This window comes from Rhea americana, unplaced genomic scaffold (assembly GCF_003343005.1).
Source record: "Rhea americana isolate MKP2758 unplaced genomic scaffold, rheAme1 scaffold_36, whole genome shotgun sequence".
NCBI lineage: Eukaryota > Metazoa > Chordata > Aves > Rheiformes > Rheidae > Rhea > Rhea americana.
The window spans coordinates 1,003,815-1,031,609 of NW_028186490.1; the positions used below are offsets into that span (position 1 = coordinate 1,003,815).

The 27,795-nt window shown below is 37.3% G+C and overlaps 1 protein-coding gene across 8 annotated transcripts in view; it reads right to left on the reverse strand.

Annotated features, from left to right (window-relative positions):
- USP54 (ubiquitin specific peptidase 54) overlaps positions 1-27,795 on the reverse strand; it is a 90,803-nt gene that overhangs the window by 23,034 nt on the left and 39,974 nt on the right. For all 8 annotated transcript variants that reach the window (XM_085312244.1, XM_085312241.1, XM_085312245.1 and 5 more), the window contains 8 exons: positions 18,906-19,040; positions 16,183-16,296; positions 15,932-16,014; positions 12,654-12,759; positions 9,317-9,463; positions 8,100-8,249; positions 6,483-6,651; positions 2,881-3,051 (listed from right to left, as the gene is read on the reverse strand). In XM_085312244.1, the coding sequence (XP_085168370.1) occupies positions 2,881-3,051; positions 6,483-6,651; positions 8,100-8,249; positions 9,317-9,463; positions 12,654-12,759; positions 15,932-16,014; positions 16,183-16,296; positions 18,906-19,040 (1,075 nt within the window). The remainder of the gene's footprint in view (positions 1-2,880; positions 3,052-6,482; positions 6,652-8,099; positions 8,250-9,316; positions 9,464-12,653; positions 12,760-15,931; positions 16,015-16,182; positions 16,297-18,905; positions 19,041-27,795) is intronic.

The following is a 27,795-nucleotide window of genomic DNA, read 5'->3' on the forward strand; positions in this document are numbered from 1 at the left end:
GGAAGACATAGAGGAGGTAGAGGAAACTAAGGAAATAACAAGAGAAATGTTGGCAGTAAAGACAGAAAGATGTACAGCATTTAGATGATGGGGCATGAGTCAGTCAGTGCTTTGGGAGAAATGCCTTCCTCCACAACATGGACTGTCACATATCTTTTATGGACTGAAAGAACTCTAGTATCTTGTACCTTGTATAAGCTCCCATCACAAAAAAGGGAGCGTATGTTTTACTTAAGAGTGTAAAACTTCTCTAGTTAAACTTGTTTTCCCCCAAAGTTCTTTCATCCTGGAAAGAGTTTTTGGTTAGCATCTTTTAAGTACTCTAACAAAACAGTTAGAGCAGAGAATCTATTTAAAGATATTTACTTCTCCTGGAGCTAAGGCACTCTAAATACACTAGTTTAAAAGCCCAACTTTTGGAATGAAGGCTGCTAGCTTTGTTAGTATTTTCTCCTCCTTCCATAAACTGCAAATTTGGTCATATTGTTGCTGAATAATTATTAGCCATGGAGCAGAAAACATGCTATGCTGTCTTTACCTGGACCCCTCTGGAACACAGTCTAATCCCAGATAATTCATGAATAAAGGAAATAACTCCCCAGAAATATTAGCTAACAGTTTTCAATCACTTTGTTGGACTGACTGAAATAACAAACCAGGATTTCTCTCCGAGTTCCTGCCCACACGCATACAATACATCCCTTGCTGAATGCATTGCTAAGTACCTCACACTCCAGGGATCAGATGGCTTAATAAGCAAGAAGTAATATTTGAAAAAAAAGTTTTTTTTTTTTGGTTGTTTGTTTGTTTTTTGGTGGAACTGGATAGGGTGGGAGAACATGTTAGAGAAAGGAATGAAATCAAACAGGTCAAGACAGAAGTCCCATGCCCTCCCACTGTGATCTCAGGTGTACGAGTAGGGCAGCCAGAATACGCACATTTTTCTCAGCAGCAGAGGTTGGTAGGAGCAAGAGAGAACTTATGTAGCCACTCTTAATGCCCCCATCCTGAAGCACCCAGGCGCCTGAGGTCATACAACCCAACGGTGGTCCTTCCCAGGAGAATGATGTGATAGGACGGAGTCCATACTATTCTGGGTTGGAGGAGTGGGGTAAATGGCCATTAAATGAAGAATTCTGCTCTTGCCCAGAATGATTCAATAGCAGCAACAGTTGACAGTGATCAATGTGGATGGCTTTTTTACAGCCTCAAGGATCAGCATTTGATGGCTGAGCAGTTGTATGAGTTGGCAGACTGACTTTTTTTGGAAAGGTGAAAAAAGGGTAAGTGGAAGAAGGGGGGAATGCCCAGATAGGTAACTAGCTAATGGGGACAGACCAGCTACAGCTAAGGCTGAATCAGGGAAGACAAGGTTAACTGAAATTAGGTGGTGAACGATAGGCTAGAGCTGAAGGGAACGACACAGGATAAAATCAGTAGGAGGAGAAAGAAAAAGAAAAGGAAGAAGTCACTAAAAACATAATGTAACAAAGTTACATGCTGAACTTCACCTGCAAACATACTAGCATTGCAGGGAGGGACCTAATACAATGTTTGTTCCACTTTCTCAGGCTATATAAATAACGTGCCAACAATATTTTCAACTTTTTCTTCTCAGTGCTCTTAAGATCAACATAAATTCTGTTTCTTCATCACTCTCAAATTCTACTCCAACTTTCTCGCACTCTACCTAGAACTATGACTGCAAGCTACAATGCTAAATATTTGATAAAACATTAAAATTATCTTCAGACTATCTATAGCCATGGATTATCAGTTACTAGGACCTCTGATGAAGAAAAGAGTGCTGAAGAAAACCTATTTGAAACTTTTTTTCCCAAGTTTCAGTATGAAAAATATTTGCTCTATAGATTGTTTCCAATGGACCAGAGATACACATATTGTTACAAGAGAGCAAACATTTTCCAAGCAAAAGGACAAGAACCTGATGCAATAACTGGAGACATTGTTTCAACAAACAGTTGTTGATTCAACGCTTATGGCCTCTTACAGAGCCTTTTCAAGGATTAACTAAGTAAATTTTTGGCTAAATTTAGCAAATCATATTTCTGATGCTTGAGAAGTTTTGATCTTAACTGGTGTACTTTTTCAGAAGTGATGCTGTAAGATAGCACTGAATGTATAAACAGGCTGACTGAGGTCAGCAGACATGAATAATAGAGAAGATCTAAACCTTCAGATTTCCAGTTAACCTCTTTTCAACTACAAAGTCTTTGGGTAGCCTGTTCTGGTGCCTGAAGGAACATAAATAGATAAATTCTCTTCCCACTACAGAGTCTCATTTAACTTGTCTCCACAGCACACGCAGGAAATCATCTTATGCTCCTCACTAGTGTGGTAAATACTGCTAGCACCCACTTACATACAGTGTCCTTAGTGCCCAAGTAAGGTAGTTGCAGGTGATGAGAGTACCTTTCCCAGACAGCCACTATTCCTGCAATGAAGTAACTGCCATAGGTAAGTAAGCAGTGCACACAACATATTAACAGCTAACTACAATGGCACCACACAACAGATTCCAAGTTGCAGAATTTTAGGTGCTAGAGTTTCGAAGAGCAGGTGGGATTGTTGCTAACAACAGTGAGAGATATATTAAGGACCCAAGGAAATGTGTCTATTTATATTTTTGCCTGGCTAGATACAAAATCTACGGAAGTAGTCTACAAAATACCACAAGACATTTAAAATTACACCCATCTTTGTGAATACAATGGTTCTTTACAAATCAAGCCAAAAACATTTAGGATACTAAAACTGTTTACTATTCTGTTCTGTGTTGTATATAAAGAGATTTTTCACTGAGCTCCTCTATAATCATATTTATGACAATGATTACATCAACGTAACAGTATATGCTACCTGTGTCCCTGCTGCTCTGTGAAGCGGCATCATTCTCCACATTGTAGATGACCGTCCCCTGCGAGTCAGAAGAGAAGTGACTGACCACAGACTCGTGGTGCGCCTGTTTATAAGGATAGCTGTCTGTAGAGGAATCTGTCCTGGTATCGCTCGAGATGGAAGGTTCTCTCCCTAATGAAGGAAACAATGTTAAATTTAAGTCTCAATTTGGGCTAAAAAGTCAGGAGCAACTAAAAGAAGAAAACAGGAATGGAATACCAGAAACTAAAACAGAAGTTTCACTAAAGTTACAAGTTTAACCTAAATAGAAAAAAAGAGTATCAAACCCACTCAAACTCAGATTCAAAAAGGCTAGAGCTTATGGGAAAGTTTCTTTAGTTTGAGATGGTTAAAAAAACCAACATATCTTCTGTAAACTTTTATTTTTTTTCTTTCTGTTGACTCCAGATTTACCTCTTCATTATGCAAAATTAAACCATGTCCACTGGACTGTCAAAGTACACTTTTGTACCATAAAATTATTATCTAATTCCAAGTCTGTCAAATGTAATTAAAATACGAAATTCCCTGCCCCACAGATCAAAGTTAAAAAATTAGTCAAGTTCAAAATATAAGGATAACAAGACTATCCTAAGTTATAATAGTTAATAACACATTTTAATTATTATGAATCAGAAGGTTATCTAATAAAACTTCACAGTGAAATTTTATCAGTCTAAGGTAAAGTAACATGTTCCTTCTTCAAGAAGCCAGTACTGGTCCACTATGCTAGTGGAATAGTGAGACAGATGAACCATCATGATTCAATTCCAGTACAGCTCTTCCTAAACTCATTAAAACAGGAGAAAAATACAGCCTCCTCCCTCCCTTTCAGTCCCTTCAAGTAACAATCTGAATAGTTATAAAACAGATGTTTTATGTACGTGATGTACATACTCCTTAGGCTATTAATTTCATATGTTTGTCTCAGTGAAGAAAAAAGAAGAAATTAAAGAAAAAAAATATTGTTCTTTTTATTTTGAAAACATTCAGCTTGATGGTGCTTCACATTTTTGGTTACAGCAAGTCTTGTAGTTGATGTCCTGTATAAAGAAACGTAATGGCTTCTTCCTGGATAAAAGGTTTACTGGTCTAGTAAAATATAGAATACAGCTGTTACAGGAGATGACAGTCACAGAAATAAAGGTGAATGCAGGCAACAGGAATTAGTGCTGTGGAGCTGCCTGAGTACCAGAAAACAATCTGTAAACTGAACTCTCTAGTCAACAGATTGCCAATAATATTAAGAGGAACTGTTTGTACTTTGCTTCTCAGCATTTTGTACCAGCAGCTTTGACAAGCTCTCCTCTGTAATTTGTGGTATCGGATCTTGGTGTGATGGGATTCATTATTAGTCCCCTTCATATAAGTTCAGGAACAGTATTGTGATTTAACAACTTAAAAATAAGCAGATTTATTCATTTCTGAACTATGCACTTTGGATATCTGATAACACTGAAGAGATCAGAAGCAGTCGTAGCTGCACTTACAGAGAGACAAAAAGGCCATTTTAAAGCAGTATATTAAGGTAGAAAGTTTTTCAAAGTACTTTCTTCCAATATCATATTAGATTGACTATATTTAGCTTTCACATGTTCTTTTTCACTCATGTGTTGATGTCAGCTGGATATCAGCCAGGCTAGAAAATAATTTAATTCATATTTCATAGGAAAACATGTACAATTAGTTTTCTCCTGGCACTTCAAGCTACAGCGTCTTACGATTTCTCTCATCAGCTTTGTATCAATGTTGAACACTGCAGACAACATGAATAAATGTTGAGGGACTTGCCAAGTCTACTTTTGAGATGAAAGAGCAAGTTACTCACTACAGCCTCCTGAGTTTCATCTGAAAGGAAGCATCTTTTTACATTTTAATTTTATATTTATATTTATATATATATATATATATATATATATATATATATATATATATTCATCATCAAAGCTTCCAAAAGTCATTTCAGGACACAATAATATTAGATACTTTGGTGACATTGAGCAGAAGGGTCACCTATGTATTTCCTGCAGACCAACCAGCAGAACAGCAAGGCCAGTTTACAGCATATATTGACCAAAAGGTTGTAGAGGTGCTCACTATGGATAGATAACATAGAAGGCCCTCTTCTCCCCAGTCCAGACTTCCGAGTTTTCTTCTGAACAGGAAAATAAGTTTATAAATTGCAAAGCATCTTTATCAAATGATGAGTGAAGGATGTCTTACTACTGTTTCTGTTTACATTTATTTTAAGAGATTGCAGATTTCTTTCATTATTACTAGATTGTCAACATAAAACCAAGGAGACAGCAAATGTTCTCTACAGATTCATCATCCAGGAAACAGAAGGACAGGACAATTAGCTGTAGCCAGGAAAATCATAAAATACTCTTGGAATTATAGTTGTATAAATAGGCTAAATTCCTGGAAGAAAGGTATTGTATTTATGGTTTTAGTCTCGCCTTGTTTTTCTTGGCAACTTATAAACCCATCTTTTACATGGAATATTTTCTGCAAACATCCAAAAATAGAAAGAAACAATCATCTTTTTCAAAGCCATTACAATATAAACTCACACCCAATTTCTATTCTTCAATCTATTTGAATTGCAATTAAGTCTTTTTCTCAGAATGTATCTATTCCTCTTTAAATGACACCTCAACCTCAGATAGTGTGACCAATGTCCAAAATTTTCCAGACCTTCAATAAATCAATATTCTTCAGATCACTACCGGTAACTTCAGCAGAACTATTTCTAACTTCTGAAGCACCTAATTCGGACATATCCTTCTAGTTCAATGGATTGCCTAAAACGCGTGGAATTCAGGAAGTATTAATACGTTGAAGGCCTCTTAGATGTCAAAAGCTACATGTCTTCAGCCAGACATGTTTTCTGACACAGAAGAGACCACGAAGAGTTAACAAGCAAATATGATCTAAGGGCATAAGCCCTTGCCAATCCCTTGCCCATTACTCTCTGGAAAATGAGTTCTCATCTGTTCTGTTACTTTACCTGAGTGAAAGACAAGCGAAAGCCTAATGATAACCTGAAATTGTTTTCTCTAAGGTTTTTAAAACCAGTATTTCTCCCCCTCCCCGCAACACATCCTTTAACCATCCTAGCAAAGGCCTCATTTGTGATGTGGCCTTCAGGTTTCCTTTCCCTTCTGAAACTTCCCTTCTGAATTCAGATTTACAACTTCCTTTAATTTTCATATGTTTGTGCATCTCTGCTCATGTTCCCTTTCTGTTAAAACTGCTGACAGATTTATGAACTTACTCCCTGGAGTCATCAGTTACTGTTCCTCTGTCTACTCCACAAGTCCTTCACTTCTTTTTACAAACTTTTTTAGAAAAAAGTTTACTATCCAAACAATCAGTAGTGCCTTGGATTGAAAGAGAGTGGTTTAAATGTAAAACACTGAAATTCCTGTCCAAAATTCTAGATCAGTTTTGACAAGTGACGAAGACCTCTGCTAACAAAAACACACTTAAAATCAAAGAAAAAGTTTTCACACATAGCATTACAGTATAAAAGTATAAGGTATACAGGCCAGACTGCTTACCTGAGTCTTCACTATCATAGCAGATCCTGCTATATTGCTGAAAATCCACTTGGGGGGGCAAGTCTTGTGTTGACACAGGAGTTCCTCTTGGATCTGCATACAGCAGCAGCAAAGGCTGATAATGACCCTTAATGCACTTTGTCACAACATCTTTCCATTTTGGACCAATCTGAATTAACAACAAAAACACACACAAAAACAACAATACTTTCTGTCATCACTTTTTATCATGAGGTCTTCTTTTTCTCCTATTTCTTTTATACAGATTGATTTTTCACTGACATTTGTTCTTAATTCCTTCCAAATCCAGTACTGAACAGGACTCATCAAGTCTGATTGTTGGTCACATGCTGGAAAACACTTTAAGATGGACAGAAATTCTAAAATGTAACTGAAAGCACAACTATCTCTTAAAATGGCATTTTCATATCTGAGATGCATTTAAGAAAAATGGTATTATTTGCGATACCAGTTAGTCAAGAATACAATCTTAGAACACACTGGAACCAGCTCAACTAAAAATCAAGATATTCATCACCTTACAATTAAATGAATTGCAATTTCTACTAAAAATAGAACTACAATAATACTCCTCTCCTTTCAGAGACCTTTTTTTCCACGCAAAGCTTTTCATCTTATGAAATGTTTTAACTTTTCATCAACAAAAAGAAGGATTTGGTAACCAAATTTCTTAATAAATCAATCAATCCATAAGCATAAACACAATTAACAATAAAGTGCATCGTATCAGATTTCCAGTATCGTGGCAAATTCATGTCAAAGCTAACCACTTTGGTGTGTGACCCTTTCAGCTGTTACAGAATCAATGCAATCATTTTCCATTTTGATAGGTTAGGCAGTAATTCACGTAGCCATGTATTAAGACAGGTTTCATCTAAAAAACTGAACATCTATTCCAATCAATTTGTTCCACACATGGATATTCTACTAAAGTGCTGCAGTACCTATCCCTTGGCAAGGTTTTGCTGCAGGGAAATGTGACTGTGAGGAAATGGAAGGATTTGACCTTTCCCTCGGAGACTCTGCTTGGCAGGACTACAGGAAAAAATTTTCCTTTTTCATGTTTGTGCCTTTATTTCAAGAGGGAATAAAGGGAAAGAGGGGTGAAATAAAGCCAAACAAACTAATGGGATATAGTAATGATGTGCTAAGATCCCAACACTGGTGTCCAACGTCAAGGACCTCATCCTTGGTGAGAAAAAAAGGCACTAATATCAGAAAGGGAGAATGTGTTAGAGTACAATCACTACAGAAGACTGGCATCTAGGTATTTCAAAAAAAGAACCTGAAAAGCAGGAACTAAATAGCAATACTGCTTGCCAGTGAGGGAAAGAGAGGTATATAAGCCAGGTGCATATAGTAGGGTTTCAAACAACAGCATAAAGACAAGTCTGGCAGCTAACAGAAAAGAGCTAAGGAGAAGGCTTCTGAGACTTCTGGTATACTTTTTTCAGAATGCTTTACTTTCCTCGGAAAAAGGACCAGAGTTAAGTATCTTGAGTGGACAAATACACATCATTTCTGGAAGTCTGTAGAAAACAGACAAGTAGTTAACAAGTTCCTAACAGATTATTTTTCTAAACATTATTTTCTCACCTCTTTGACATGAGCATCATCAAAGTACATCCACTTGCGGATTTTAGTTTGAAAGAAGAAGGTAGAATAATGTTTTCCATAGTAACAGATCATTCCCACCAAATACAGTTCTGAGTGCTTTGCTCTGTCATCAGTTACTCTGAAAAAGAGCTTCAAGACGAGAGATAAGAGAAACAAAAGAAGAACTTAATAAGATGTCCAGCATTGTACACATTGCTTTGTTTTTGAAGACTTCAGAATACTATAGAGATGCATCAGGTGTTTTTACTTCAAGAGATGGAGAGCACAGGGCCATAAACACTTAACTAATCAATGTTAAAGCAAAACCAATGACATGAACCAGAAACAGCTTCCTGCCAACTTATCACATATCCAAGAACAGTCAGTCTTGAAGACTGTGGCTATCCATTAAGGCAGGCATTTACAACAATGACATAATCCCTTTTTAGAATCCGAAGTATGGTTATACTATGAAAATTTTAGAAGCAGCACTTTGCACTGCAAGAAGTTCCCTGTCTATTCTCTGTGTTATGCTCACTGATTATATCAAATATGATTAAGAACTATTCTTCATTCCTCTTTGCTTTGCAAAAATAATGCAGTTGATAAAGCAAACAGAGCTGACATTTATTCTGACTTTAGCGAAGAGAAATTTAAGACAATAGCCAAATAAAAAATGAACTGAAGATATATATATATAGGTCCACAGAATCTGGCATACAAATTGTTTTCTGTTTTTTTAATTGACCACACTTTTTAAAAAAGTACACCAGGCTGATATTTTAGTGCATTACTGCTTTACTATAAGGACCATCTTCTATTTTGCAGCCATATTTCCATTAGCTTGCACTGATCTCATTTCACTATGCACTAATGCATAGATTTTTTTTTTTTGAATATAATGTCCCACTGTTACAATAATAAAAGAGTTGCCTTGTGGTATACCAAAAATTTAGCTCTCAAAATTCTTCTAATGCAGAATGAATGAATCCTCCAGAAGGATTCCAGGTCTCTACCTCTGGAACTCAAATACTACTTAATTTAACTTATCATTTAATCGTACGATGCCAGCCACCATTTCTCAGAGTCTGCTCAGTTATTTATAACTCCTAAGTATTATGACCATATCTTCAAATGAAGGGAGGATTTAAACAAGTTAAGAATCAAAGCAGGGGGAGGGGGGATGGGGAGAAAAGAAGGGGGAAGAAAATACTCACATCTCCCAGCTTAAGACAAGTGCCCAGGCTGTGAATAACATCCTCAGCAAGATCAGAGTGGTCTGAGTCCCAAACCAAGCCAATAGTGATAATCTGTGGGGAGTTCATCAGCACACGACGAATACGGATCTTTTCCCCACAGTTACTCTGAAGATTTAAATAAAACAAAGCACTGAATACATATATTCTATTTATTGTAAGTTAGTTCAAGGCCTGTCCACATTTCAAAAGTATTGTTTGCAAAGAGAAAGCGACATAATGCAGCAAATACAACATGCTCCGAATCAGGACGGCAGACTCACACCACAGATAACGAGAGATAGCAAGGGTGTCTGGCATTCACGGGCTTTGAAGTGAAAACTGTGGATTCTTCCTCATGCTACTGATAGGGATTAAAAGGTATGACACGAATAGATGCTTATGAACAAACACATATGAAAGAATCTGAAGACATTCTTAGAAATTAGAGGAAAAGTTCACTTTCTTTTGATCAAAATCTGAATGATGTTTACAGAGATTGATGCTTTAAATGACTGTGTCAGAAAATACTTCAAGATGCTGCCTGCTCTTAAAGCTGGGTGGTTAATCTGCAAGGTAACTCAAGTATCTCATTTAGACAGGATAACTTTTGGAGATAGGGGCTTGGTTATGCTGCTATTCAAATAGATCTGAGGAGTGGCTGCTAGATGATCAGGAGAATGAGAAGTGCTTCCCTCCCCCATATTGGTTTTTCATTTCCCACTTCCTTTCCTCCTCACTTTTTTCTTTTTCTTTTTCTTTTTTTGCTTTTTAAATAAGCACCAGTGCTTACTAACTGTCCAGTTTCCCTCACTCGCTAGGCAGAGTACTTTTCAGAGATAAGCTTGCTTGTGAGGCTAACAGGCTTGCAGTGGTCCTTCCAACTCATTGCACGTTGGGATTGTGCACCTCTTTAAAGTGTCATGAAAGAAGTTCACTAAGTTAAGAGATTATCACTGTAATTTTAGCAAGCAATTCATTATTGTTTTCCTTTTTTCAGGACAACTATGACCAAGTCCCTGTAGAACACTCACTCACTCCCCAGGGCAGTTACACATGCACCTCTGCAAAAAGACTTTCAGTACAAAACTGTTTTTCCTAGAATAGCCTCTCATCTCTACAGAAGCTAGTTTCACAATTGGATCTAATCACGCCTGACACTGCAACCTGGGAAGAGATCATGAAGGATTTTTCCCCACAGCAACAATCTATAAAATTAATCAGGATGTCAGTACCAATAATCAAAAGGGGGGGGGGGGGGGGGGAGAGAAAAAAGCTTGGGTTTATTAAGTACAAGGCAGTGGAAAAAATAGAAAAAGACAAAAAGATTTTTTTACAGGTACAAGAGTGTGATATTTAAATGTACATATGAGGTTTTAATATTAAGATGTCTATATTTGCATGTTTTACAAGTATCATTCAAAGTACAAGTGGTTTTGTGGATTACTTCACAACAACAAACCAATCTCACTTTAAAATTCTCTTCTTTGCTCCAACTAGCTAACTAGAATTTTCTGCAAGATGGAAAGAATGTGGAATCCTGATAAAAAGTCTCCCCTGCATGACTTTTAGGCCACTTTTAGCTAAGCCTCAAGAGAAAAAACTATCAAATAAACAAAAGGCTTTCGACAATGAGCAGTGAGGACTGGCAAGCACTTTTATCTAACTGATAAAATTATTTCACAGTTAAACAGCAGTTCACCTCAAAAAAAAAACTGTCTTTATGTTACAGTTCCCCTACACTTTGATTATTAAATAGCTAGGCTCACATGAATCTGCTGAACAAAAATCCAGTATCTTCTCATTTCCTTTACTCGGATAAGTGGACCACTGTTAGCCTTTTAATCCAAAACAGAAATGCCTACATGACCCCCAGGGAATGGGTATGCAAACCATTCCTGTTAGAGCCTCTATTCCTGCTAGAAGTACCTGTCTTATGTTCACAGCTCAGCTTCATTGAGGATTGCGGAGGCCTCTAACACTACCACTGCATGAAGCAGTAATTACGCAGCCATTTCCCGTTCTCTTCCTCAATACACAGGAAAGTTTGACCATCACTCTCCTTGCTCTTACATAAGGCCCTGGATCTGAACATGCTCAAATTAAAAGGTGGAACAAGACATCAAATTCTTGCTTTTGAAACCAAGCTCTTACAATTTTTTAAAAAAATCCTCATTTTTATGTTTACATTAAAACTTACGTTAACTGATAAACGGATCAGCTGAATTTAATTCAGCTGAATTTTGTCAGACTTACTGCATAGCAAAATGAATTGAAAAAAATTTTTTAATAAAAAGCAACACTCCATGACTAGCAACTGGACATACACAATCATTTTTAACACTACTTTAACCACTAAAGTGGTTAAACACCACTTTATCATTCACCATGACTACAGCCCATGTTTTCTAGTCATTATCTCCTATACTCTGAAGAGCATACCTGACTCAGAAATCCCAAAACAATACTATCTCAAGTTTTCTGCAATGCACTTTGCCTGTGACATAGCTCTTGGAGATTCACGATGTAGCCTGCAAGCCCTCATCCAAACCCTCACCCTCATCTGCTGCGGTATTCTCTGGCAGTGAGAACTGGCAGTTCTTTTCTCTTCCCCACTGACCAATGCTTTGACTATATGATGTAGTACAACAGTTTGGTCCACATTTTCATTCATTCCAATTGAGAGGCAGTAACAAAGTCAAATGGAAGTTTATTCAGGCAAAACAGTTCATCCTGGACTTGAGGCTGCAGCAATTAATATAAAAGCTCTGCTGACTGTGCCACAGCATGGTACTACCAGAAAGACTCTACAGGAAGCAAATAATTCTTTTTACATGCTAGCATTATAGATAAAGGATGCTGCCCTCAACTGGCTACTTCACAAAAATAATTACTGGAGAAACTCGGTAAATAGTGCAAACAGCGTTCTAAAAAGCGTAACAATAAATAAAAATAATAAGAAGAAAAAACACTGCCAACTTACAGAGATCTCCTCTAAAACGAGACAGCCTCCAAATACTGTCATTTCTGTTTCTTTAAGTAAGATTCCAGAACTTTCCTCCTATCCTATACCCATTCCTGTTCTTACCGCTTTTATGTCCAGAGACACTCATAACATTCATAGTTTTCCCCTTCCTATGTTAAACGAAGTACTAAATTCAAACCCAAAGAAAACTATCGTATTGACCCCTTTTAACATTATTGTGAGCTAAATTTTGAAAATACTCATGAGTTGCAAGTACACATTGACATAACCTCCTTTGATTAATCCTCTTCTGTCCTTCTTTCCCTCCACTATAAGAGAACTAAGCATACTAACCGGACAGTTTCGTAAGTCTCCCATAGTGCTGGCATTCTGTAGTAGCTCTCCAAACATATCTGGAGTGGGTTTCTCTCGTCTCTCCAGCATACATATAGCTTGATTGCTTCCGTATAGAGAAAGCATGGAAAAATGTAAGTTTAATAACAAAATTCAATAACAAAATAAAATAAAAACAAAAAAACACATCAAGTAAGAATATTTAAGTTTTATTTAAATTTTATGACAGTGAAGCTTAAAATGCACAACATAAAACTGATTAAATATCAAGAACTATCATAATTTTCCTGTTTTCTAATAAATAATACCCTGATACATAATGTCTGCCAATAATCTAAAGAAAAACTGGAACAAGATGGAATGTTAGGTAGCAGCCACAAGGGGGAATGCAACCTGGGTTTAGAGTGTTCTTCATGCACTGGTCAAGTAGTACCCCTGTTGACAGAGATCTACAAGAGAAAAGTAACCAGCAGTTTCCAAGACAACCTTTTTCAGCTCTGTAACTGCATGCCTCTCATCCAAGAAAACAAAGAGAATTTCTCACATCAATAAAAACTTCAAAAACAAATGAACAATTGATTTCTGCCTTTATCAGATTTAGGCAGCTTTTAAACGAACAGTCATCTACTAATAGAGATACTTCTCTCCTCTAGAATACAGGTAGTAGAACAATTTCAGCGCTAGAGCTACTGCTTTACGCACTGTCTCCTTTAGAGAAAGGTCATGGTGACTAGGAGTGTCCCTCAATGACTGAGAAAAGCAAACATCACATCCATCTTCAACATGGACAAGAAGGAGGACACGAGAAACTGCAGGCTGGTCAGTCTCACTCCAGTCTCTGCGGACATGTTGGACACGAAGGATTGGGAGCAGCCAACACAGATTTACCAAGGGCAAACTGCCTGAGCAACTTGATTATCTCCTACCATGAAACAGCAGTATTTTGTATTAGTTTGTAAATAACCAATAACCCATGTAATAAAAGAAGGCTCAGAGGAGATGGACACAGGCAACATGCCCTTCAAGTTCAGGAAGATGCAATTTGGTAATCACAACTGTTGCACAGAGAATGAACTTTATTTTAGCACAAAGGGGGGCCATAGGTTAACTTTTGTTTTAGATAACCAAACGTAAATTTGGTGAAAATGTTTCTTTCCAAGTTGAACAAAGAATGTGAATGTCTCCCTGCGATTAGCCAGATGAGCATGGGGGAAGCGTACACATAGCTCAGCCAACATAGAGCACAAAACCTGAATGACTAACAAAGGAATTTATGAAGAGAGCAACAGGCTGGAGCTGGCTTCCACCCATGTATTCCTTCTCGGCAACAGGAAATGCCCAGTGTTGTGATGGTGAGCATATCATAGACATTGATAATAACAATTTCACTTGCATTGATTTCAATATACTGCTGTATCACTCTGCTAAAGCAAAAATCCTGTGTAATACCAAATATCTTTAAATTAAACTTTAATATTAAACACTGCACTCTCCATATGGGCAGAATATCTTAAAGAATCTGATCAGAGAGTATTGGACTCTGAAATTGTTGTCCTGTTCTCTCCTGCTATATTCACACTTCAGTGATCAAAAAAAAGAACAAAGATCTGAAAAAAAGCACAAGATGGCCTGTTTTATTGATAACGATTTTTTCTCATTTATTTATGTGTTGGATGAAATCACAAAATAAAGTGGTAGGTAGCATCACTCTGGTAATATTTCACTAATGGCTCAAATTAGTTTATTAGCACTTTGGGGGGTATTTATGGAAAAAAGGTGGATGTACTTGCTAATGTATTGAATCTGTTGAGGCAGATCCAGAGGCACTGTTTCATTTTCCAGATTTAAAACAAAAAGATTTAAGAGGGTCCACAGAGGCACTGTGGAGGAAGGGGAAGTGCAAGGAATATCACTCAATTTTTAGCAAGATTTTGACACAGTGGCCTACAGCATATTTGTGGCCAAAACTGTGTGGTGTGGCTTGGAAGGGTGGAATACAAGGCAGACAAAAATCTAGCTGGACCTTCAGGCCCATAGGATCAAAGCATTATCAGCAATCTGTTATGAATGGTGCTCCTCAGAGGTTGATACTGGGGCTGATGCTACTTAAAATTTGTTTTAAAAATCTGGTAAATGAAATGGAACACAACCTTATCAAGTTCACGGACGACACTCAACCAGAGGGAGCAGTCAACAGGTTAGAGGGCAGGGCTGCTATTCAGAAGGACTGTGACAGGCTAGAGGAATAGACTCTCACAAACCTCATGAAGATCAGTAAAGGAAAATATGAAGCTTTGCACCTGGAACAGAGTATACTAAGCGCAGCAATACTGGCTGGGCACTGAATGGCTAAGGAGCAACTTCCCAGAAAGCTGATTGGCAAGTCAGACCTAAGTGTTCATCACAGTGATGAACACTAACCAAATACTGGGCTTCAGTGCACAGGTTTAGGGATGTGATTACTCCTCTCTACTCAGTAATCATGAGGCCTCATCTAGAATACTGCGACAAGTTTTGTACTTCTCCACCTCTTTTCCAGTACAAAAGAGATATGGATAACTGGAAGAAGTCCAGTAGAGAGCCATGAAAGATGATTATGGGACTGGAACAGATGACTTCTAGAAAAGGCTGAGGACACTGGGTTTATTTAATCTGGACAAAAGTAGGCTAAGCTAGGGAAGACCTAACTGCTTTCTTCAGCTAAATAATGGCGGTTATAGAAAGACGGTGCCAGACTTCATAGCAGGGCAAAGAGAAAGGACAAGAGGAAATAGCCAAAAGCCACAGGAAGGGAAATTCTGACTGGATATAAGGACAGAGTGGGTTGAGCACTGCAGCAGGCAGTCCAGAGAGATGGTAGAATCTTCATCCTTGTAGGTTTTGAAAATTTCACTGGACAAAATCCTGAGCAACCTCATCTAGCTTTGAAATTAGCCCTGCTTTGAGCAAGAAGATGGACCTGATGTCCACCAAAGGTCTCTCCAGCATAAATTATTTTGTGTTTTTTCTTTTCATCTCTTGCTTCTTAACTCACTGAACCCAGTATTAAAATCTTTTTAAATATGAATGAGTCCTGGCCATCAGAGTTAAACAGTTTCAGAAATATCAACAACTAGGCACACTGATCCATAGCTAAACTGGTATCTTCTGCTCTACTAAACCTCATGGTCTCTATCATAGCTACCAAAACTAAGAACAAATCACATTCTGAACACGGAATCTTGTGAGTGCCAGTATAAATAAGCCAATTTCTCTTCCCTGTAAAAATGTCAACTCACCAAAGAGAGGTTGTAGAGATGTAATGTACCATCTGGATGAAAGGCAGTGGATCAGAGGTGGCACCACAGCTAGTACAAACACACTAAAGAAAAAGGAATATATTGACAAGGTTAAACTGGTATTTCCACAGCACAATTTCCACAGCACAACTTCCTTTTGTGGTTTTTTCACCATGATAACACACACCTTAAGAATGAAAATTTGAAACTGGTACTTGGTGATTTGTGTAAAGTAGATACTATTACCTCACCTGTTCAAACAAAGTCATTGCAAACTTCTGATGTGAAACACAATGTGGTGCAGTGCAAATATCTTCCTTTGTCTCATCTGCAATGTGGAAGTGAATTCGCATTAACAGGTTTTCCTAGTCCAAGAGAGAAAGAAAGTGAGAAAGCATTAAAATCAATTAAAACATAGATTAAAAGCAAATTAAGTTTAAACTGTAAGAGCATCTCAGATGCAACAAATAATGTTATAGTAGAAGTGCTATTTACAGAGATAGAATGCTCTTGCAAATTTTTTTTTTTTTTTTTGAGTTGCTTAGAAAACAAGTTGGTATTTCTTTGATATAAAACGTCTACCATCTCTCTGATTTGAAATGCTACAGGAAGTAATCAAGTACTTTATCAGCACAGATGAAGATTCTATAATGATTTTTCCTGACTGTTTCTCAAATATCAATGGGTTTGACACAGTGCAATGGGCAGCACTGCTCTGCAGTTTTAAAAACAGAGAGCTGCCACTAGCTAGCAGTTAACTGCTTAATTCTTCCTTATCAATACAAAGTAACTTCAATCAATTCCTATATAGCACAATGACTTTAAAATATGATAAATAATCTACATTCTAGCACAAGAGGCTGGGGATACTTAATAAATGAAGAAGCAGATCATATTCTGTAAGAAACAAAAGCATTAAACATTTTCTAGAAATTATTTCAGACAACTCCATCTGTTTTTACATTCCCAGGAGTTCTTGTTCTAAGACCTTCTTTCCTGCCATTGATGCCAACATGTATCTGAGGGTGCCAGAAGTCTACCGCCACCTCTTCCAGCAGTAGAGTCTTCCCTATCAGCTTGAGCTACCCAGATGGTTCAGAAGTCTGAAATAATCAGGTCAAGATTAATTATTAGGCAAAATAGCTCTGCCCCACTAAAATTTTCCTTGAACTTTAGAATCTAAGCTCTTCTTCTGGTATTTAAAATAAATCTCTGCCTCCAGAGCTGAAAAAGTTAACTAAGTGAAAAGCTACAGAATTACCTCTGCTGTCATTGTGCCAACATGGTTAACCTAACATAAACATGCTTCTGGGGACTCTTACTGCAGTATTAGAAGGGCTATTTGGATCTGCATTCTAAAAAACAAAACTAAAATCAGAAGTTCCCATACTCTAATACATACAGACCTCTGTTCATGTGCTAGACTGCATACAAATATTTGACAGAGCTGTAGTGACAGGAGCTCCTATGTAGGTAGATTTCATTTGTTTAATTTTGTGGCTTTATTGGCATGATCTATTTCCATTTTAGACACATTCAATAAACTTTTTTATTATTATTATTCCCTGTCATGGTATCATCCGAGCACAGGGTAGCCTGAGGTATCATAAGTTCATTATCAGTCCATTTAGTCTCGGAGAGAAACCACAAAGTCTGCTTACATTTATCTCATTTATATGAGATAAATGCATCTTACAGTGCAACTGTCAAATTAGGTAGGTATAGGAATAAAAGATTCTTTGTACAGAAAAAACTCCAGTCTGAATGATGCTTTGCTGAAGTTTTACCTTGCAGTAGTAAAACCTATATATTTATACTTTAGTTAAGAATTAACATCCTTCTCACTATCCATATACAAATATCCTTGGTCACATCAGGGACACAATCATTTCCAGGAGGGGGATCAGCCAATACGTCAGCAAGACAAAATTGCCTTCTGATTAAGTTAAAGAAATTTAAAAGACTAAAAAAGGAAAAGCATGAAATGGGGATAAGGATAAGATCTGAACAGAATGAAAGAGTTTTAGTACAGGAAGAAAGCAGGTGAAAAAATCTAGGGATACAAGATTTGTGTAAAAGTCATCTCCCAGCCACACAGATGAGATAATCAGCCTAAGTAAAATTGTCAGATGGTTTACAAACAGGGTAAGAGAATTATCTGGAGCCAAACCTTTTGTTGTTGCTCACCTCCACTTACAAACAATTGTGTTGCCTGTGCTCACATTTTATAAATACAGGTTGAAGGGGCTGAATTCGGTCTATTTATTTATTTAGACTTCTCCCTTAGCTAGCATTTATGAAAAGGTAATTTCAGGATAACTGGCAAACAAAACACCCTTTCATTCCTTTGAGGTGATCCATAAAACTAGAACCTTGCATCACTCTTGCAGTGCCTAGCGTATCAGTACAATCATCATGAGTATCCAAAAAATAATAGGGGAAAGAAGAACCTCCATCAATATCTTTATTTATATGAAGGTTATAGAAGCAAGCAAGCAATTTGCAACTATTAACAATTTTGCTAATGCTGACAAAGCCTTTTTGATAATGACTAGCGTTAAGCGTTTTCACAGAAGAAAATTGTATTACTTCCTTTGACCAAGGACACAATGCTTGTGAGGTTTCACCATCACATCCCATATCTTTGCAGAATTCTGCAAAGCACAGAGGCTTTTTTTTTTTTTTTTTAATACAATTCCTAGCTACACTTGAGACTGCAAGCAGTATGTATGCAAACAAAGATTTAACTGAAAAATGGATAACACTGGTATTTTCATTTCCAATTCACTAGTGACAGCTCAAACCAAATGCTGGTTCCCCACTGAAACGCTTCAAGCGGAGGAATTTCACTTTTACAGGCCACATATGCAAAGTTTGTTGGAATTTGAGAGGAGAAAAAAAAAAGAAAGAAAGAAACATTGTCTAATGGGGTTTTGCACCTATGTCTGTCAGACCATCTTTCAATTATACTCACAAAACACTCAGCAGCATCATCCATAATGCCCAGCTGGAAGCGTTGCTCATCCTGAAATGTCTTTGCAAGAGCAGTGCGTAGAGCATCAGAAGGCAATACCTTTTCACTGCTACATTGAAACTGGTTGAAGATACCCTAGAAGAAAAAGTAGTTTTGTTACTGTATTTTCCCACACACACTCACAAATTATCTGAAAACAAACAAGAAACCCCTAACTCATTTTAATCAAGTAACATATAAAGTTATTTGTATTGTACAGGAAATACAAGAGAAAATCCTAGAGGTTCCTCACAGGAAACCATACCCCCTTTGTGGTGCTTTCCTTCCTTTCCTTTCAAAGAGCACAAATCCAAGACAGACATGCTGGAGAGCCTAGGGTAAATTTCCCTCTATGTTATCACCCTTGGGTCTTCCCCTAGATTTAATTCCTAAAGTAAATAAAACAGACACCAAAACTATTCCTCATTTATTATTACTACCTCTCCCTCTCCAAATCACTCTCTCTCCCCCATCCCAACAGCTTTCTTACACATCCAATAGCTTTCCTCTTACAGTCAACTCTTCGACCTCTTAGTCTTTAACAGTCACAACCTGCTGCTTGCAACATTTCATGATTTTACTGTCCATTAAGTCCAAGAATCAGATGTTGTGTGGGTCAGCACGCTCGTGAGAAAACACAGGACATGAACAGTACCTCCTACATTTGGCCAACTGTTCACTTGCTGCCATAAGCCTGCATTTTCAAATCTGTAACTCACAGATTATCTGGGTATTCATTTGAAAGGAACAGTATTTCTATCCAGATGCTTATCACCTGAAGCGTAGGTTAAATGCATGACAGTTCAGTACATAGTCCCAAATGATTTAAACCTGCTTTCTGACATAAATATGTAGTTAAACAGATCTTCTGAACAGAGTTATTTACCCTCTTAATTTTCACTGTGTCCCTCTACAAAGATAGGAACATAACTCTGTACGCAAGCTCTTAGTTTTAAGTAAAAACTTCTGGTCCTTATTTTCATACAAGTCCATACTCTGTCCCCTCTACCACTCCATTCTACTTTCTATCTTATTTCATATGACAAGCAACTATCTTCATTGTAGTCTGTCTAAAAGTTCTGCTTATTTCTTCCTATAAGACTTTGCTCACAATTTCTCACATCATCCCCAAAGACTGGGGAAAAACTCCGTTCTTGTTGCAAAAGAAAAAAAGAAAATCATCATCAACTATACACCACTTTACTTTTCTGCCTTCTAAACTAGTCTCACAAGAGGGAGAAAGCCAGTCTCGAACTCGTTTGCTGGTTCGGTTTTCTTCCCAATTTATAACAAGAATCCATACTGGCATTCATCTCTTTATCACTTCTTGTCCTTAATTATAGAAAGCTTCTCACTAGTACTCTTAGAATCTGTAGTCACTGAAAATAAGTAAGAATTGATAAAGCAAAAGATTGTTTCTTTCATCAGGAAATGAACATGTAAACTGAGAGAAGGTTTGTCAAACTGCAGTCTCGGAAGCTTTGAAGAAGCCGAAAAAAACACAGAACATAGCGGTCATTACAGAGCCAACAAACAAACCTCAGTGTCTATTCAATTTCTGGCTGTAGGAATGGTAGCATTTATAGTGTTGACAGATTAGACAACACACACATAAAATGCCCATTCTTCTTTACTGTTATTTTTATTTGTAGTGTGGTTAGGCTTATGGTGCTCACTCAGAATCAGAAACCACTGCGCTAAAGACCACAGCAATTCTAATATTGCATTTATTACAATATCAAACAATAATGAGGAAAATGGTAACTAAAAAGGAAGCCTGCCGGGCAATAAATCTCATGCTTCACAAGTTTTAGACAATGCTTCTCCTCAATTATTACCTATCTATTTACACACACAAACACATGTACACATAAAATGGAAAAAAAATGAAACTGTTCTTTATGATCTTGACTCCAGTTTCTGTTTCTCTAATAATAAAGTCTCATGTTTCATTAGTAAATTTTTTTCAATGGACAAGAAAAAGTCATAATTCCATCCTACTTCAGCACTTTTCATCAAATAATTTAAGCGCACTTGAAAATATTTATGACAAGTGCTTCAGTTTCCAGATCTATGAAGTGACACTGATGGCCAGAATTAATGTGTTTCTGAAGCACAGTCAAGAGACCTGCATGAAGGCTAACCCGGGAGAACTGACAGAGTGGCCAAGACCCAACTTACTTCAGCAAAAGCTCTGAAATGGGTTTGCACTTTTGAAAAGTAAACTAAGTAGAAAAAAAAAATTGCAAGCACATCAAAATGCTGATTTCCACCTTTGAGGTAAAGCTGTACATTATTTCGACTTTCAACACACCTACAAAGAGATCCAGCGAGGAAAAAGTGATCTTGATAATTTTATGTAATTATTTTTGAGTGATTTACAAAATAATTAAATTGTGAAAGAAAATGCAGTATTTTGTATCACAAAATAATCACAGCTGTCACAATTAAAAAACACAGTAACTTTCAATAAACAGCAGAAAATTATGAAACCTATTAGCACAACCAAGGCACACAAATGATCCAGAAGTGTCAGAATTTTGGGAAAAAATTAATATATAAAAATCAAGGCGTAAAAGATCCAAACACTATATAGAAGAATTTTTCTTGGAATTTATAATGGCATAGCACTCGATGGTAAAGTCTTCAAGTTAAGAGGACTAAAAAAATGTCTTAAAACCAGCAGGAAATTACACAGTTTAATCAAAGATCAAACTCTATCATGTTATTGCATACTGCAGTTTGGAGTAGCTCTTGGAACATAATATTTTTAGCTTACAGCAAGCCCAGGAAAAGCATTTCAAACAGAGTCAAAACCACTTGGAACACAGTCTTTCTGTGTTGTCCTCCCCCCCCCCACACACACACATTTCGTTTTTCAGGACAGGCTTTTTCCTCACCTTTTCTCCAAAACAAGTCTTTCTTGTCTCTCTGCCTTGACAGAAAGGTGTGGCATTTCCTGCAGTTTCATCATTTTTAGTTATCTAAGATGAGCCTCTCCTTAATTTCAGATTTTACCCTCAAGCTATATTGTTAATCACTAACATTTGTCCCATACACAGGTCTGGAAGCCAGCTGGAAGTGGGCCAGGAAAGCACTGCTGCTTCTGCCCCAGGAGTTTTCATGCCACCTGTATTCCAAGAGTTTCTGGAACTTATTAAGAACTGAATAAACGAAAATAATGAGAATCATATACAAAACACTCAAACTTCATTCTTCCAAAAACTTCTCTGCCTGAATTTTAAGATAGTGAAAAACCCCATTAGTATGTTCACAGCACTGGGGCTCTCTCTAAATGTGTGCAGTCAAGTACAAATGAGAGAATGTTTAACAACAGCAAAAAGGTGAAAAGACATTGCTAGAAACCTTATAAACAAGTCTTTTCTATTCTACCAGTTTTCACTAACCGAAAGAAAGTGAGTAGAACCAAAAAAAATACAGGCTTAATAGAACGTCTGAACAACTACTAACATGACAGCAGCAGAAAACAGATTTCTGCACTGATGACCTGTTTGCGGCATGTCAGGAACTCAACTAGCCAAGACAGAGAAAAGCATGAGCAAGGATTTTTTTCAGATAGGAAGTATGCATTCTAGTTGTACTGCATTCCTGAGGTCTGTAAAGAAGCCTATCTCCCTCCGTATCTCCTTCTCTACAGATCTTAAAAGGTCTGAAAAGGGTAGCAGAGTCAGCAGAACTAAGAGGCACAAGCATTCTTTAATAAAAATAGGTATTACAAAGGAGGCCATCTAGTCAAATCCCCAAGTACTAACTCAAAATCAACTATACTTACATAGTTTATTTTATGCCAACTTGCCAACTAGCTCTCAGAGGCATCCAAATCTGGAAATTCCTGAACCACCCCAGGCAATCTATTCCAGGGCATCATTTGTTTATTACCATTCAAAAGATTTTTTCCTAGTTTCTAGCTGGAATCTTCTTGTTCTATCTACTACAGGTTTGGGCTTCTGATGCACAGCAAAGCAAGGTCGTGCAGAGTCTGTGCTCTTCCTCGCTCCCAAAATCTCTAGTTTGGGAAGTGCAGGAATCAACACAAACTTTCTAAAGCTTCAGAGAACAATTTAAGCTTTGAGACAAGGACTCTTTCACACACAACTATTCAAGCTGAAACCTGGCTTTCTACTTCAAATTGCTAAAATTCACATGCATGATCATAAAATGAGTTTGTTTAAAGGATTAATATAGTAATTAGCATCTGAAGTAACCTGAGCAATCAGCATTTTAGAGTCCTTATATTTTATTTTTAAATATTTGGAAGTTCAAATATCCCTGAATCCCTCTATAATCTACTAGACCTGCTCCAAATTGATCTCTAACAGTGTTCTCAATTCACTGTCTCTCTAGGGAAGAAGTATTCAGTTTATTTGAGGTAAACGGACATCTGTAACATATATCTAACCAGACTGATGGAACAAACCTCAGACTTGATCATATACACATATGACTCCTTAATCAAGTATGTAGAATCAGGCTGGAGTAAGAACAAATGGATGGCTGAAAACAACAGGCAACAGCTCCCGAATCAGGTCAGTATCTATGTACCATAAGTTTGAATTCTGTCCTTTGTGGTCTTCTGAGGACTAATTTCTTCTCTTCCAGCATTGTGTAAAAGTTCCTTCTGGAGGGGATACTGTAGTAGTTATAGCAGTGCGAAGTTTTTTTCTCAAAAAAAAAAAAAAATGTTGCTCCAAAAATCTTTATTAGTCTTATTTTAACAGCTTCTGCATTTTAGCAAAAGCTACAAATATTAACAAGACCAATCCTTGTCCTCTCACTGGTCAACATACCAACATTATTCTTGCTGTCACTCATCTGGGACAGGATTCTTCCATTTTTTAATCTTTCTCTTCAACTTCAAAAGCATGTTCTTCTTACTCCATTACATTCATCTATTTTTCTTCCTTATCTACAGTACCTAATCTTTCATCCAGAACACCACACTCTCCTCTCCTGATGCAGCTTCCTACTCAGTACAACAACCTGTTTCAATAAAAATTCTGGCTGCTAAGATCATTTTTCTCCTATTCAACCACATCAGCCACTACCCATAGTACTTCCATTAACTCCCATTTCATCCTCACATTTTCTCATGTTATACTTGCCTTCAAGAGCCCAAATATCTCTGGCCTTGTATGGTTTTGAATCTTTGGATTCATTTCTGAATCTCCAAGCCTCATAATAGCAAGCCTCAATAATTCATTTATTCCTTCCATTCATAGCCTTTTTTTGCATTTTCTCTCACATTGTGCCCTAACCATTAACACATCCTCCACCTAATGTAGACTATAAAGCCAGACACCCCCTCGCTACCATCAAAATAAAATAAAATACAGTTTCTCCAAGATTTAGCTAAGATAGTGTCAAAGAAAAAAAAGGCAAAAAACACACAGAGTCTACACAGCAGTTAGGTGACAATTTATTAACCACTTGATCAAGAAAGAAAGAAATCAAATGAAAATCATTATTTGCAAGCTATAGTTACCAGTTTGTTAACTCAGGACATCAGGTACTTTCTGTTAATTTATTTGTCAGGGAACTAACTCCAAGTGCCAACTGAAAACAAAAACCAAACAAAACCAAAAACAAACTGAAACAATAACAAATTATTTTACTTAGCTTTGCTACTGTTTTACTCTGAAATACTATCCCGATTTGGAAACAGCACTAGACACAAGGATGAAATCTTTACAACTAATCTATTACTTATCCTTTCAACCATTTCATGAACTTTCACAAGCAATCTCTCCCTTTCACGTACGTGTGGTAATCAGAACCATGAATTAGAGTCATTCCCATTCTTTAAAGCATTCTAATATCCTATTGTTCTCAGTTTTCACCTTAGCAAACGTCATTTCTACACAGAAAATTCACATTCTTCCTGCTTTTGTTGTAGATGACAAAACTGCAAAAAGAACAGCCTTAACTGGAATTTATCAATCAATAGAGCATTCTTCTCTGCGAACAACAAAAAAACACTCTGTCCTCTATCCTGGCACTATAGAGCTCCAAGTACAATCCCTGGAAGGAGAACAAACTCTCTGTGGCATGCTCAGTACAGCGGACGGATTTCCCCCTTCCTGCCCCCCTTCCAGCTGTGATAAACAAACACCAAAGCAAAGTCATGCTCTAGAAAATGAAAATAAAACAGAATACAGGAGACTTCAACATTAATAATAAATCAAAAAGCTGTTTTAGTGTTATGCCAGACATACCACATAGCGGTAAAGACAGCTGGTTTACTGAAAAAAACCTTGAATAATGCCATAGCATCTTAAGGAGCAGTGTTTGGGACTCGAGTACAAAGTCTGCAGTTTTTCCTTGTCTTTTTACAGGTGTTGATGCAAAATTCCTTCAAAATAGCCATCAAACATACGTCCGGAATGATTTCAAGGTTCAGTCTACAGCCAAATAAACACAGCCAGGGAACATGGCAAGTTTTAAAACTAGTTCACTTCAGAAATTTGTGCCACAAATATCTTCACTAATACTTGATTTGATATTAGATACATTACTCAACTGTCCCATGATCTCTCATTTTATTTATAAAAGTAACTTAAAATTATAAATACTATTTATAGAGCTAGCTGAGCATTTACAGTAAATACTGAGTATGACATCAGAATCCCTAGAAACAGTTGCAGCAAGCCAAGAAAGTGTGAAAAAAAATAACCTCTTACAGAGCTATCCACAAAGGCTAAATTTAGTCTAGTGAAGACCATTCTCCTCTAAAGTCAATGGGAAGAGAGGGTCTGCTCTGGAGACGCCTGCGAGGGGAATTAGGGGGCGGGAAGCGAACTCTTCACCCCAAGCATTGCCCCTTCCCAGGCTAGGCTGGGATCTGAACATGCTGGCAGGTTTTGGAAGAAGAGTAAAAACCTGTCTTGCCTCATCCTGGCTTGGTCTGGACGGGCATCTCTGGCAGACTCACCTGACAGCACACAAGGGTAATTACCTCTTCCCAGACCCTAACAGGAGATTTTTGTTTGATAGAAAACTCCTAATTCTTGGATCCCCACTGGCTCCAGCCAAGTCTTCTCCCTCATCTTGGCAAAGCCTAAGGCTAAGCTAGGTATTACCCTGGCAGGACAAGCGTTACGGGCTTGCAGAGCAGATGGGGGAGAATGAACAGGGAAGGGAACAGATTACCCTGCTGCACTGGAGCACGAAACATGCTCCTGGTGATGTCTGCGGTAATGGGTGTGTATTAAGCACATCATCCCTCGTGTCTTACACAAGTTTATATACTTGTATAGTATATTTATTAACAAATACTTAAAGAAACAGAAAAGAGCAGTTTCAGAACCACTGACCCACCCCAGGGCAACTGAGAGAATAACTTATCTTCAACAACTTTTTTTTTCCCCTCCTTTCCTCTCTCCTCTGTTGCCTGCTAAAGGAATTTATGAAGATGAATATCACCACAGTTGGGAGTTATTCCCTGTGAATACTTTTATGACTTGGTATTCTCACCTTTTCAGCTGCATGCAATTACTTTTTTTTTTTTTTTTTTGGGGGGGGGGGGGAATGCAGCCTCAATTTCACTCAGAGGTAATTGACATCCTTTATTACACATTTTTATAATAATATTTTACTTGATAAGAACATGGAAATGGGGAAAATTCTCAAATATTTATGTATATGAACCAGTATTTCCCATAAATTAATAAAGGTGGAAACTGGTCATTGCATCAGCCAGAGAAAAACTTAGAGCTGTGAGATCCTTTATCTGAAGTTAACAAGCATAAAAGAATCAGGATTGAAACAGTCTTATGACTTCTACATACTTTTTTTGCTCTTACATAATTTGACAATAGATGTCTAAAAACTTTCTAGAGGTTCTGGAATAGACTTGGATAGAACACACTGAAATTTCCCATGAAGAAGACTGCAGATAGTGAAAACACTAACTATGGCTTGGATTAAAGCCAGTTGGAATTTATTTACTTACTTCATTTACTTATTGGTTACTGCCTATATTCAGAAACACTTCTCCAGATGATTCTTAGCTTGTTTATGCATTACCTGAGAATTTTTTATTGCACACACTTTGTTTTGCAAGGTATAAGAACTCTGTGCACAACTAGATGCAAGTTTTTTGAATTATGAAAAGAACTTGAAGGATCTGGTGCAATGCAACAGCATTGTTGAAAACTGTGGACTGTAGCACCTTCTGGTTAAATATGGCATTAGTAAGAACTTCAGGTAGGAAGCAAATCAAAAAAAACACCCTCGAAAATCCTTGGGAGCAAGAGGACAAAGCAATTTTTCAAGAGCTACATGATTTAAAAGTGAACATATGGCTGCAGGCATAAAATTTGTGAATTCTGCCACTCTACCTGTCACTTACAAGTTTAAAATAACATATTGCCCACTTCACTAAGACATCAAAAGCAAGGATTTTATTAACTAAACCAAATATTCTCGTTCTCTTTGACTCAATGCCTGCTTTTAGCGCACCTACTCCAAAGGTCCTGTCGTCTTCTGGTCTTATTGTAGTGCTTTCATTCTAGTACTGCTAATCCAGATGCATCTTTATGCAGTCTGCTTTTCACTACTATTTCCACAAAGTTTCATCCTCTCCTTTTTCATTCCTTTTTCAGTACTGTCATTCAAAACAAGTTTTCAAACATTATCTTTAAAGTAAAACTTCACAACTCTGCCTCAGAATACAATCTACTTTCATTCAAATGGCAGGACTTGTCCGACCTCCTGGAATCTTCTTGCCATACCTTGCTGCTAGGTTAAACCCTAAAACATCCCAAACTTATTTTCACAATAATTTCCCAAATCCTTTTCTCTCTGTCCTCTTCTTCTCATTTACCAAACAAGG